Source organism: Nycticebus coucang, chromosome 21, assembly GCF_027406575.1.
Source record: "Nycticebus coucang isolate mNycCou1 chromosome 21, mNycCou1.pri, whole genome shotgun sequence".
NCBI lineage: Eukaryota > Metazoa > Chordata > Mammalia > Primates > Lorisidae > Nycticebus > Nycticebus coucang.
In genome coordinates this window covers 9,517,075-9,530,689 of record NC_069800.1, presented here as the reverse complement: position 1 = coordinate 9,530,689, position 13,615 = coordinate 9,517,075, and the positions used below count along the sequence as shown (strand labels likewise).

Genomic DNA, 13,615 nt, shown 5'->3' with positions numbered 1-13,615 from the left:
CTAAGAAAATGTGGTGAAGGCTATATTAACCAGTTTGATGAAAGTATTTCAGATTGTGTACAGAACCAGCACACTGTACCCCATAGTTGCATTAATGTACACAGCTACGATTCTATAAAAAAAGAAAAAAATAAACATATAAAATATTAAGGGGGGTAGCACCTGTGCCTCATTGAGTAAGGTGCTGGCCCCATATACCAAGGGTGGCAGGTTCAATCCTGGCTCTGGCCAAACAGCAACAAAAAAATAGCCAGGCATTGTAATGGACATGGATAGTCCCAGCTACTCTGGAGGCTGAGGCAATAGAATCACCTAAGCCCAAGAGCCGAAAATTGCTGTGAGCTGTGACACCCCTGCACTCTACAGAGGGTGAAAAGTAAGACTCTTTCTCTAAAAAAAAAAAAAGTAAAAAAGACAGTAAATGATAAATGATACTTAGAGAATTAACAATGTGTTTCTATGATAAGGAATGGCCAACAAAAACTCCCATTTTCTCTCAAAGAGTTGGCATGTATTTGAAATAATAAATTGTCAAAGTGATTACTGAGTGCTATACAAATAAGAGGTGTGTATAAGTAGAAGTAAACTTATCATGTAGTGATTATATAGAACCTCACATAATTATCAAGTATAAAATTTGGCCTGTGAAGAAATAAAGAATAAGGAAGCTGTAAGAAATGAATTTGGAGAAGGCTTTTTCATCTATACAAATATTTCTCTTTGTAAACTTTTGAACTAAGAAGTTTCAAATCAATACATGACTCTTACTTGATTTACTGAAATGGGCTTCCCAACAAAGCCTTCAAAATTATAATGGGAAAAATTCTTTTTATAACAGTAGTCAGGCATGTTGTCCATTGCTCTATTGGTTTGTTTTTATAATGGAAGTTTAATGTAGCATGATTTTACTCAGTTATTTGGGTAAGCGGAAGGTATGAGTATAATTACTCAAATAATCTAAATCATTTTCAGTAATTCTAAAACTCTGAATTTAGGAGTGTGTTGTAATGGGACTCTTGGTTTATAACAATAAAAAGACCATGTTGGAATTCAGTAATTTTGTTAGGTACCTTAATCCTCAGTAATTATTCATGTATGATTATTGCAGTTCCTAAAGGGACTCTATAGTGTTTCTGTATGTAGTTAGAATATACGTTCATATGAACGGTCCTGATATAGGCAATAGAAACTAAGTGATCCAAAAGAGGATTCCATTATTCAATAAACAGAATCCTTCCTTTTGAAATTTGGATTTACAAAATTATAGGGCATTAACTTTAAGTATAGATAGTGCACACATTCTTAGCACCTCAATCTAGTATGTTTAATTAAAATTTTTATAAATGTAAATTAGCGTAAGATGATAAAATAATGTCTAGTCAACTTATTTTCAACAAATCAGAATATATTTTTGGTCTAGGCCTAAATTTTGTTCATTTTGCAAATATTCTGTATTCTAATTGCACATTTGTGATGTGTATTTCTATACAGTGTGAAGAAAATGTGAAATTTTGTTTTCAATTGTAGATTATATGTGGTGGCATTGTTTAAGAGTGTTTGCTTATAAAAATTTTGAGGTGGAATCAAATGCTACCAGTTTTTCTGATTTTCAAGAAGCTTTGTAAAATACTAAGCCATTTCCTTCCTCTGTAGTACTTACTGAACATTTTGTATTTAGGCATTTGCATCAAATTGCTGAACCAAAGAACTAGCCATATTAATTCAACAATTTTAAAAACTACTTGAAGAGGGTTGGGCATACAATTTTTAGCTCTAATTCTATCACAAAGTAGAAAGATTAAATTTATATTTGTTAGAGCTATTCAAAGAATACAATTTTCTACACTGTAGAAACAGGACAGCCAATTAGTAATACAAAAAAATTAACATTTATACTGTCTTAAAAGAAATCAATTTCTTTTTCTTTTTTTAATGTTGAGGATTCATTGAGAGTACATGAAACCAGGTTACACTGATTGCATTTGTTAGGCAAAATCCCTCTTGCAATCCTATCTTGTCCCTAAAAGGTGTGGCACACACCAAGGCTCCACCTCCCCCTCCTCCCCGCTCTCTGCTATTCTTTTCCCCACACCTCCCTCCTTTCTCTCTCTGCTCTCCACTTTCCCTACCCCTACCATGTCCTTAATTGTCATTAATTGTCCTTAAATTAAAATTGAGTACATAGGAAAAATAGTAATTTCTTAGTGCAAAGTGGAACAGGGCATTACAAAGGTGGCAAGAATATAAAGTGAGCTCCCAGTTTCAAAATGTGTCAGAGACAGAGAGCACATACCCTCGCTGCTCCCATGTTCCTCACTGTTAGAGAGGCATGAAAGACTGAAGTCTCTGATCATGCAGAGGCGTGTTTCATCTAACACAGAGGAAAGGAAGCATAGGGTCAGGCACAAATGTCTATAATTCAGTGTCATATAAACTATTTTACTTTATTGAACAGTAGTATCATATACTTCACAATAAGGAAGCTAGAATGGAGAGAAGAGGGTTAGTTATGAAGATATATTGGAAAGTATAGCCTGATAAAAAGTCCATCAGAAACTTGATGATTTGTGATGCCTTTTCATCTTGGAGTATGTTACACGGAGGGACTGGTGGTGAGATTCTAAAGGGGAAGCTCAGGTAAGGAAATGTGGACGCAAATCACTGCAGACCAGAGCTTCTCAAACTTTCTGATATCTCCTGGATACCTGGTTAAAAATGCACTTTGTGATTCAGTAGGTCTAGGTATCTTCATTTCTAACACACACAAGTGACGCTGAGGTTGCTGGTCCTTGGATCCCCATGAGTAGCCAGGGTATACACTTGCCTATAGAGAAATCTGGAAAAAAAGCCTGGAAGAACAGTTTCACCATAGCAGGATCAAGAAAAGGCATTATTTTGCTCTTATTTCTGAGCATGAGTTTAGCTGGAGGAGAAGGAGCAAAGAAACAAAGAAATCAAGTTATAAATGTGAGATCGTTTTGCTAAATGAAGAGGGAAGAAATGGCAGAAATAATCCATGAAAACAATGGAAGACCACAGGGTTACAGAATACTTTTTGAAGGGAAGAGACATTCTGGGTAGGGAAAGAGAGTGGAAAGAAGAAAGTTAACTAGGTAATTTTATAGTTAATGATGAGGAAACTTGAGAGTACTGACCAAGATGGATTTAGGAAACTGACAGTCACACAAGATAGATTGTTGCTGCCCCAGAGATCACTAGAAGCAGGAGAGTGATGGAATTGGGGTAAACCAGAGAGATCCATTTCTCCTCTCCACGAATGCCAGGCACCAGAGATGCATGTTGCCTTGATATTACATTATCAAATAAGACTAATTTGTATACAACAGTGGCTGCTTTTTTAAGACAGATTTTTTTCCTATAAAATGGCTATTTTCCAAAGATCTTAAAAGATTAATAGGATATACCAAAGGAAACTAATTTTATAAAAATGTAATTATCTTCCATGACTTGGTAATTTTGAATTGAGCTGCAGTGAAGAATCTGGTGCAAATATCTTTATTGCCAAATGACTTTTGGTCATTTGGATATACACCTAGAAGAGGAATTGCAGGATCAAAAGTCAGGTGTACATTTAGATCTCTAAGGGTTCTCCAAACTTCCTTCCAAAAGGAACGTACTAGGTTGCATTTCCACCAGCAGTGCAAAAGTGTTCCCTTTTCTCCACAACCACACCAACATCTAGAGTTTGGGAATTTAGTGATGTGGGATACTCTTACTGGAGTTAGGTGGTATCTCAGAGTAGTTTTCGTTTGCATTTCTCAGATGATTAAAGATGGTGAGCATTTTTTTCATGTGTCTGTAGACCATGCGCCTGTCTTCTTCAGAGAAGTTTCTGTTCACGTCTCTTGCCCACAATTAAATGAAATCACTTTTTTTTTTCTTAGTCATAATTTTGAGTTCTCTGTGGATTCAGGTTATTAGACCTTTGTCAGAAATATAACTAGAAAAAATCCTCTCCCATTTTGACGCTATTTGCTTTATTTACTGTTTTCTTGGCAGTGCAGAAACTTTTTAATTTGATCAGATCTCAGTAATGTATTTTTGATGTTGCTTCAATTGTCCGGGGTGTCCTCCTCATCAATTTTTTCAAGCATTTCCCTGCACTCTCTCTACGAATTTTTTATAGTTTCATGTCTTAAGTTTAAGTCCTTTAACCAGTGAGAGTCAATTTTTGTTAGAGGAGAAAGGTGTTGGTCCAGTTTGAGTCTTTTACAGTTTGCCAGCCAGTATACCATGGAACACTATGCAGCATTAAAAAAAAAAAAAAAAGAAAAGAAAGGGAGACTTTACCTCTATTATGTTTACATGGATGGAGCTGGAAAATAATCTTCTTAGTAAAGTATCTCAGGAATGGAAAATAAAATCTAATGTACTCAGTGCTACTGTGAAACTAATCTATAATCACTCACACTTGCATATGAAAAATGAAACATGGGGCGGTGCCTGTGGCTCAAGGAGTAAGGCACTGGCCCCATATGCCAGAGGTGGTGGGTTCAAACCCAGCCCTGGCCAAAAACTGCAAAAAAAAAAAAAAAGAAAGAGAGAAAAATGAAACGCAACTTTAGCCTAGGATGAAGGAGGGAAGGGGAGGGAGAAGGGAAAGGAGGGAGATGAGTTGATAGAGGGAGGGTTAGTAGGGGGATCACACCTATGGAGCATATTGCAAGTACAAGTTGGATCTATCAGGTGTAGAACAAAAATGTCTTAATGCTGCAATTGGGGAAATGAGGTGAAAGCTATGTTGATTAGTAGGGTGTAAGCACTCCAAATTGTACAAATAATCAACACATCGAATCCCATAATGGCATAAATGTACTTATGATCTATGTACAAATGACTTAATTAAATATATATGTGTGTATATATGTATGTATTCATGTTTTTTCCAAAACTTTTTCTTATTTTTAGCAAATATTGCTTTTATTTTGAAATGTAAAAGGTTATTAATTTCATATAATTCTGTGACATTTCAATTTTTTTCTTTTTGGATAAATGTTTTGATATTTGAAATTTATTGTTCATAATTTCTTTGGTGTATTTTATATGTCCTTAGGTGAGTGGGTAATGAAACTCTTAGATGGCAAAAGTAGATGGTAGAAGAAATGTAGGTATATCTGCAGCTTACATGGATATGGAACAAAGGGAATGTTTATATTAACTATTAATTATTCTACAAGTGTACATCCATGCTGCTCTATTAAAAATACTTTCTCTAAGAGAAATATAGATTAAACTGTACTGTCATTAGAAGTGTGTCCTTTATAAATAACAAAACAAAGATCAGATGAATACTTATATGTATAAAGGATGCTTTTGTGTCTCGTTAAAGCTATGCTGTAGGCTTCTGCCATCAGCTTTGTCATTTATCCTCTCAGTGGTGTGATTTGCTCCTCTGATTAAAGACACCATTCACATTGCCATATGTGCACTACTGTATTTGAATGGTTTTCCTCTGAAATACTTTAGAAATCTCAAGTGGACGGTGTATTAAATGTATGTTCCCTTTCTTTTCTTTGTTTATTTCTGTCATATTGCTGTCCACAATAAAAAAAGAAAAAGGAAAACAACTTCAGAGCTAAAATAATCATGTACAATGTCAAACTTGAGGATTAAGCTCAATATTAACTCTCCATAACTGCACGTTTGGCACTATCGTATTTACATTTATATTGTCATTTACATTGATTGTCTGTGTTTTTTGTTTTTTTTAGGGTTTTCCGAGAAACATTGCCAGTTGAAGGTAACCACATTTATTTTTTTATCTGGAATTATTCACTGTATGTCATACGAAATATACATTACTTATGAAACCCTTTATTTTAAAGTCCACTCAGCATGCCATTAAGATGGAAGTTTCCCATGGCAAGAATGCAGTAAAACAGAAGAATGTGCAACTATCCAGATCAGGTAATTTTTTGGGGGGAAAGTGGATACATGTTCTTGCTATGTGTAGTGACTATAGTTCACTGTAACTTCAAAATCCTGGGGTGAAGGGATCTTTCTTCCTTCTTTAATTTTCAACTTAAAATTCCTGTTTTTGTTAGGGAGTGGATAGAGATGAACTATGAAACTACACAATTTTCCAGTAATTCAAAGAATTTATGAAATTCTGACTTTACATAGTGGAATGCATTATACTAACAAGTTCTTTTAACTTTAGTTATTTTATCCAGTTTTTAGACTGATGATATTAAGGCAATAAATGTCTGATTAGCAGAACCTATGTGCATGTGTGTCATCATTAATTATTAAAAACAAGGAAAATAATAAATTATCCTTCCATGGCTATTTGAAAGACATAGTCTTTTAAAATGGCAGTACTAAATGTTTTGGCTTTAGGGTCCTCTCAAACTATTACAGATAATTGAGTGGAAGTATCCAACACCTAGAATTAGCTGTATGTTATTACTATGAACTCATACTCTGAAAATGTTTTACTTCATAGGTGACATAGGTGTACAATCATAATTTGTTTCCATGTCGTAAAATTTCATATAACTGATATATACACTTTGTACAAAATAAGATGATGAAGTTTGTGAACTCATCCTAGAAAAAGCACTGCATACCTCATTGCTGAATATCACCATAGTCACCTTTGAAGTACTTCCCTTGGAAAGTTGTGCACCAATACTAGTGCCTCATCCAGGTTCCAAAGCAATTTTGGAACTTTTTTTCTGGAATAGCCATCAGCACTGACATTGTATTATATTTGATGTCCTAAATGGTATCAAAATATCATCCTTTAAAATGTTCCTTCATCTTCGGGTAAAGAAAAAGGTCATTGGGAGCCAGATTATATGAGTAGGGAGGATGTTCTAATACAGTTATTAGTTTACTGAGTAAAAACTCCACACAGACGGTACTGTGTGACTTGGTGCATTGTCACACAGCAAGAACCATTGCCCCCCTGATGCAAGAGCCATGATTTGGCAAAAAGTTCAGGTCATTTTCATCTAACTTTTCCATGTAGCCTTTTCAGCACTTTCAAATAGTAAACTTTGTTAACTGTGCAGTTGTCGAAAATTCCTAATGAACAATCCCTCTGATATCAAGAAGGTTAGCAATATCATTTTCACATTTTGTTAGAACTAAAGGAATGTTTTGATTGTGGAGAAGACTGACTTTCATTGTGCACTTTGATGCTTTTCTTCAGTTCACGTTGGTATGCCCATGTTTCATCACCAGTGATAACATGGCTCAAAACTTCATCTTGCTTCTCTGTGAGGTCTTGTCAAAATTTGACTCTCCTTTCCATTTTTTTCCACTGGTGATCTACTTGGGAATCATTTTGTCCAAGTTTTTTCTTGTCAAGATTTTCCATTATGATTTTCCTGATATTTTTATTAGATCATAACTGTGTACATTACTGCATTTGTGTGGTACAGTGTGCTGATTTTATATATAATTTGGAATGTTTACATCAAACTGGTTAACATAGCATTCACCTCCCCTCCTTCCCTCCCCTGTTTGAATTCGGTATTTAAAAAAAAATTTTCCCAAGGGCGGCACCTGTCGCTCAGTGAGTAGGGCGCCAGCCCCATATGCCGAGGGTGGCGGGTTCGGACCCAGCCCCGGCCAAACTGCAACAGAAAAATAGCTGGGCGTTGTGGCACGCACCTGTAGTCCCAGCTCCTCGGGAGATTGAGGCAAGAGAATCGCGTAAGCCCAAGAGTTAGAGGTTGCTGTGAACTGTGTGACACCACGGCACTCTGCCTGAGGGTGGTACAGTGAGACTCCGTCTCTACAAAAAAAAAAAAAAAAAAAAATTTCCCGGTTGATTCCATTAATCCATATAACCCAACTATTGATATGACAGACGTATGTGTGTATATTGACCTTTCAAACACACTTTATACTACATTTATCTAATGCTACACTCTTCTTATGTAAATAAATGTTTGCTAACTAAAAGAAAGAAAAAAAAAACATAGCATTCACCTCACTTATTTATTTTCTTTTTCTTTCAGTTTTTTACTGGGACCGGGTTTGAATCCACCCCCTCTGGTCTATAGGGCTGGCTCCCTAATTCTTTGAGCCATAGGCACCACCCACTTATTTAATTGTTGTGTTTAGACATTTATACTCTACTATTAATAAAATATTAAATTTAATATTAATAGCGGAATATACATGTCTACAAATTTTAATACCAGTATTAATATTTAATAGTATTGATATTTAATTCTTAATATTTAATAGTATTAATGCTTAACTAATAGTAGATTATAAATGTCTCTACAATACTTAAGAGTAGTGTTAATATTTAATAGTAGAGTATAAATGTCTAAACACAAAAAGTAAGTAAGTGAAGTGAATTCTGTGTTAACAAGTTTGATTTAAACATTCCAAATTGTATATAAAATCAGCACATTATACCCCATAAATGGAGTAATGTATGCAGTTATGATCTAATAAAATAAATTAAAAAAAAGACTTTCCTACTTATTTCTCTATTGATGTTTACTTGATATGCTATGCTTCTCACAGTCAGCTAATAGTTTTGATGCAAAATTCAATGAATTTTTGTAAGGTTTTCATGACTTTCATTCTTATCACTGGGCACCCTTAACTCTCTTCTTCAATGCTGCTTTTTATCCCTTCAGAAAACTATTTAATCTATTTGCAAACTGCTGATTTTTTTGTGGCATTATCTGCAAACTAACATGTCCCTGACTTCCCTTTCATGCTTGCTAAGTTTAACAAGATTAACATTTATTCATCGCTCTAATTCAGGTTCTGAAATTCTCATAACAGCACACAATCATGCAGCAATGATAATGAACTCCATTCTGAAAGACAGTCAACATAAACACAACTATGAGACACTGATACAACAAAGTTATGAAACTTTAATGAGGGGCTTGTACAGTACTAACAACATAAGCACACGGTTGTGAGCTTGTGAACTTAATTGTCAAGGCTTCATATGTCATTCTGTGACTTTCTCTTATTTGCTCAGTATTGTATTTGTGAGATCAATCCATATTGACACATGTATATTTGGCTTAATTTATTTTGATTTTTATAACATTCCATCACATAAATGCTGCAACATCAAACTCTTCGAAAGCTGATATATATATATATGTGTGTGTGTGTGTGTGTGTGTCGTATATCCATATATATATATATATATATGAATGATAGTCATAATGGCTTTTGTATTATATAGGTGTATCTACAGATATTTATTGTATTGTTTATTAATACTGAAAAAATCAAAATACAAAACCAAGTTTTATATGTTTATTTATTTTATAAAAACATCCATCCTCTATGGGACACTGATATTTGATATCCAAAATATTTCCATAAACATTCACTTATCTCAGGCCCACATTGCCTTTATTTTCCAACATTTCCTTGTAATGCATCTTCTGCCATTCACTTGTGTTTTTCTGAAATTCGTCTTTCATATAGAATTTACAGTGATTTACTTCAGTGAAAATGGGATAATTAATATCTCTTTGAAATATTAATATTCAACCACCATGAAATTTCATAGAAGGATTTCTGCTATCCCTTCTTGTCTGCATTTTTTTCTAGCATTCCTGAGATTCTAGAATGCCTGGCTCACCAATCCCTCCACTGTAGACAAATACATATACATATGTTTCTTCAGGAATTTTTCTCTCTCTCTTTCTGCTTTCTGTCTTGCCCTCATCCTTTCCTGTCCCCTATGCCCTTTAATTTGGCTCATCTAACATTATAAGTATCAGCTCAGACATGATCTCTGAAAAACTCATTTTTGACAGTTTTATTTATATTCCTTCCAGCCACAGTCTCAATCATTATTGAGTAAAACAGATAAAGACTGTTCCAGAAGTTTTGAAATATTGTGCTTACAGTCCAGGGGCAAAGGGTAGAGACATGGCAAGAAATGATTTACAGTTTTGGTAGGAAAATTGCAGTAGAGATGACACTATAGTACTAAGGCCACCCGGAGGGAGGAGATGCCTATTTATCTGGGGAAACAGCAGGAATCAATGAAAGCTTCATGTAGCAGGCTAAGGCCTTAAAAGATGAAAATAAAATTGTTAGAATAGAAGAGGAAATCTTTTCACATGTAACAAACAGGATGTACACTGATGAAAATAGAAAAAGTAACAGAAATTTGTGAATTATTGATAAAACAACATGCACAGCATGCTGTTAAAAGGTACTATTATGAAGTAGAGAATAATCCACAATGTTATTTCATATGTGTGTATTGTATATTTAAATTCTGTTTCTCCTCTAACATTATATGTATATTCATTAGGTGGAAAAATCTGTGAGTAAATCTGTGATATGTGTGTATTTGTTGAACCTAGTGACATCTAGTGCCCTCTGGGTTGTTTTGCAAAGTTTTGGATAATTAGAAGTATTTTTTTTTTTTTTACAGAAGTAAATATTTGGCTAAAGATTAAGCTTAACTTAAACTCTCAATTTACACAGAAATTACCTTTTTACCCTTTTGTATCAAACAGTGTCAATTTTGTTGAACTGTGGTCCACTTAACTAAATGTATGGTCTATCAGCAGAACAAGCCTTGCAGATGTCATCAGATGAAGAGAAAGAAAGTCATGAAGGAAATAAAAATAAACTGTCAAAGGTATGAAAATATTTAATTTTAGATTTCTGATTTAATGTTGATTTCTTTTGCAATGATATATTGAATGGCATTTGCAATGTAGAATAGTCCAAAATAAAATTATATTTTGGACTAACATCTTAGACTCAATAGGTCATAATTTAATATTTTCTTTAAAATATATTCTCAAATACTTAAAATAATTAAAAATCCTGAAATCTCAGATAGTCTTTGTCTTTGGAATAGAGATAAAGAATTTCTGGGTGGAGCAAATTTGGGAATCAGAAAGATCATTCAGCTGAGTTCTCCTAGAAGGACTGGGGAAAAAGAGAGAACCCAGCTATACCTGGCATGAAGACCTTACCCAGAGTCATAGCTAAGGGAGCACAGTGATGAGGTGGTGAGATGGATATAGTTTATGATCTGGAGTGGTGGAAATCTGATGAATTAGGTAGGTGATTGAGACTGGCTGGGATCAGCTGGCCACCCACAGAGGCTTGGGACAGGAAGAAGCCTTTCTTGAATTTTCAGTTGTTGGGACAAGCTGTGTGTTGAGTGAAAAGCTTGGAAGAGAAGGCAAGCTCAAACAGCATACAGCAACCATATTCAAATGCTGGTTGGAGTGGATGTGCCATAGGTTTGTGCCTGGTGAGGCAGCTATAATGAGAAGTTCTCGGTCGCCAGGTGGCTGTCATTGTGGGAAGTCCTGACAAGGTCTTAGCAGGAGCCTAAAGCACGGCTGTCTTAATTCCTTCCGCCAGGATCAGAACGCATCTATTGGGGCAGGCTGAGGGACTCCTGCAACCTACAGGAACTAGAGTCAGGGGGCACTGTGAAACCTGCCCCTGAAGGATTCTAGTGAGCTTTAAGATCCCAACCCAGCAGGATCTGAATGCTGAGAAAACAATCAGGTGATTGCCCAAGGCAATAATTTTGGAATTAGGACAATAGAGGTTGCTGGCTGTGCTCTCGGTCTCCTAAAAAACCCACAGCGCCACCTGGTGCCCCAGAAACGTACTGTCATCATGCAACATACTGTCATCAGGAGCAAGGACTTCTCTTTAAAACAAACGAGGTAGTGAGAAGTAAAAAGGAGCATAAGGAGGTAAACAAGAAGAAAGAACACATGAGGAGGAACCAATAGAAAAATTCAGGCAACCTGAAAAATAAGAACAGAGGATCCCCCACAATGAACCATGAGGCACCTACTGCAGAAGACGCCATCTATAAAGAATTAGTGGACTTCTCCCAGAACTGGACATATCCTCTAAACAGAAATTAAACAAAGATATAAGAGATTGAAATGAGACCCTAGCAAAACTGTGCTTGATAGATGTATATAGAACACTCCATCCCCCAAATATGAATATACATTATTGTCATCATCCCATGGAACATTCTCAAAAATTATCACATCCTATTACAGAAAACAAAACTCAACAAAATCAAAAGAATTGAAATTTTATCATGCATCTTCTCAGACCACAAGGCACTAAAATTCGAACTCAACTTCAACAAAAATGTTCAACCTCACAAAAAGGCATAGAAGTTCAACAACCTTGTGCTGAATGACAGTTGGGTGCTGGAAGAAATAAAAAAGGAAATCATTAAATTCCTTCAGTATAACAACAATGAAGATACAAGTTAAAAAAAAACTGTGGATATAGCAAAAGCAGAAAAAAATGATCACTTTAGAAGCCTATATTCAAAAAACAGAAAAAAAGAAAGATGGAGACTTTACCTTTTTTATGTTTACATGGATGGAGCTGGAACATATTTTTCTTAGCAAAGTATCTCAAGAATGGAAGAAAAAGTATCCAATGTACTCAGCCCTACTATGAAGCTAATGTATAGCTTTCAAATGAAAGCTATAACTCAGTTATAACCTAAGAATATGGGGACCAGGGAGGGGGAGGGTAGAGAGGGGGTAGGATGGGCGGAGGGAGGGTGATTGGTGGGATTACACCTGTGGTGCATCTTACAAGGATACATGTGAAACTAAGTAAATGTAGACTATAAATGCCTTAACACAATAGCTAAGAAAATACCAGGAAGGCTATGTTAACCAGTGTGATGAAAGTGTGTTAAACGGCCTATAAAAGCAGTATACGGTGCCCAGTGATTGCATTAATGTACACTGTTATGATTTAATAAAAAAAAATTAATGTTCACATAATGTACCTTGGTCAAAATTAAATCCAATTTATGTAATAATTGGTCACTAAATTGCCCTCTAAAGAGACACAGGTTGGTTGACTAAATAGAAAAACTCAGGCCAGACATCTGCTGCATTCAAGAGTCTCATCTTTCCTTAAAAGACAAAAATAGACTCAAGGTGAAGAAATGGTCACCTTTAATTCAGGCAAATGGAAATCAGAAAAAAGTAGGTGTGGCAATTATATTCTCAGATACAATAGGCTTTAAACCAATCAAAGTAAGAAAAGATAATGATGGTCACTTCTTATTTCTTAAGGGCTACACTCAACATGATGAGATTTCAATTATCAACATTTATGCACCCAACCAGAATGCACCTCAATTTATAAGAGAAATTTTAGCTGACATGAGCAACTTGATTTCCCCCGCACCATAATTGTTGGAGACTTTAACACTCCTCTGGCAGTGTTGGATAGATCCTCACACAAAAAAGAAGCTAAGCAAAGAAATTTTAGAACTAAACTTAACCATTCAACATTTACATATAATAGACATCTACAGAACATTTCATCCTAATTAAACTGAATACACATTCTTCTCATCAGCCAAGGGATCATCCTCCAAAATTGATCACATCTTGGGTCACAAGTTTAACATCAGCAAATTTTAAAAAATATAATTCATTCCTTGTATTTTCTCAGACCATCATGGAATAAAAGTTGAACTCAGTAAAAACAGGAATCTCCACATGCATACAAAAACATTGAAACTAAATAACTTCATGTTGAATGATAGCTGGGTCATAGATGAGATTAAGAAGGAAATTACCAAATTTTTGGAACAAAACAATAATGAAGTCGC

At 35.1% G+C, this 13,615-nt stretch overlaps 1 protein-coding gene across 1 annotated transcript in view; it reads left to right on the top strand.

Annotated features, from left to right (window-relative positions):
* LOC128573444 (ankyrin repeat domain-containing protein 26-like) overlaps positions 1 to 13,615 on the top strand; it is a 122,813-nt gene that overhangs the window by 29,701 nt on the left and 79,497 nt on the right. The window contains exons 4-5 of the mRNA XM_053573719.1: positions 5,733 to 5,761; positions 5,847 to 5,928. Of these exons, the coding sequence (XP_053429694.1) occupies positions 5,733 to 5,761; positions 5,847 to 5,928 (111 nt within the window). The remainder of the gene's footprint in view (positions 1 to 5,732; positions 5,762 to 5,846; positions 5,929 to 13,615) is intronic.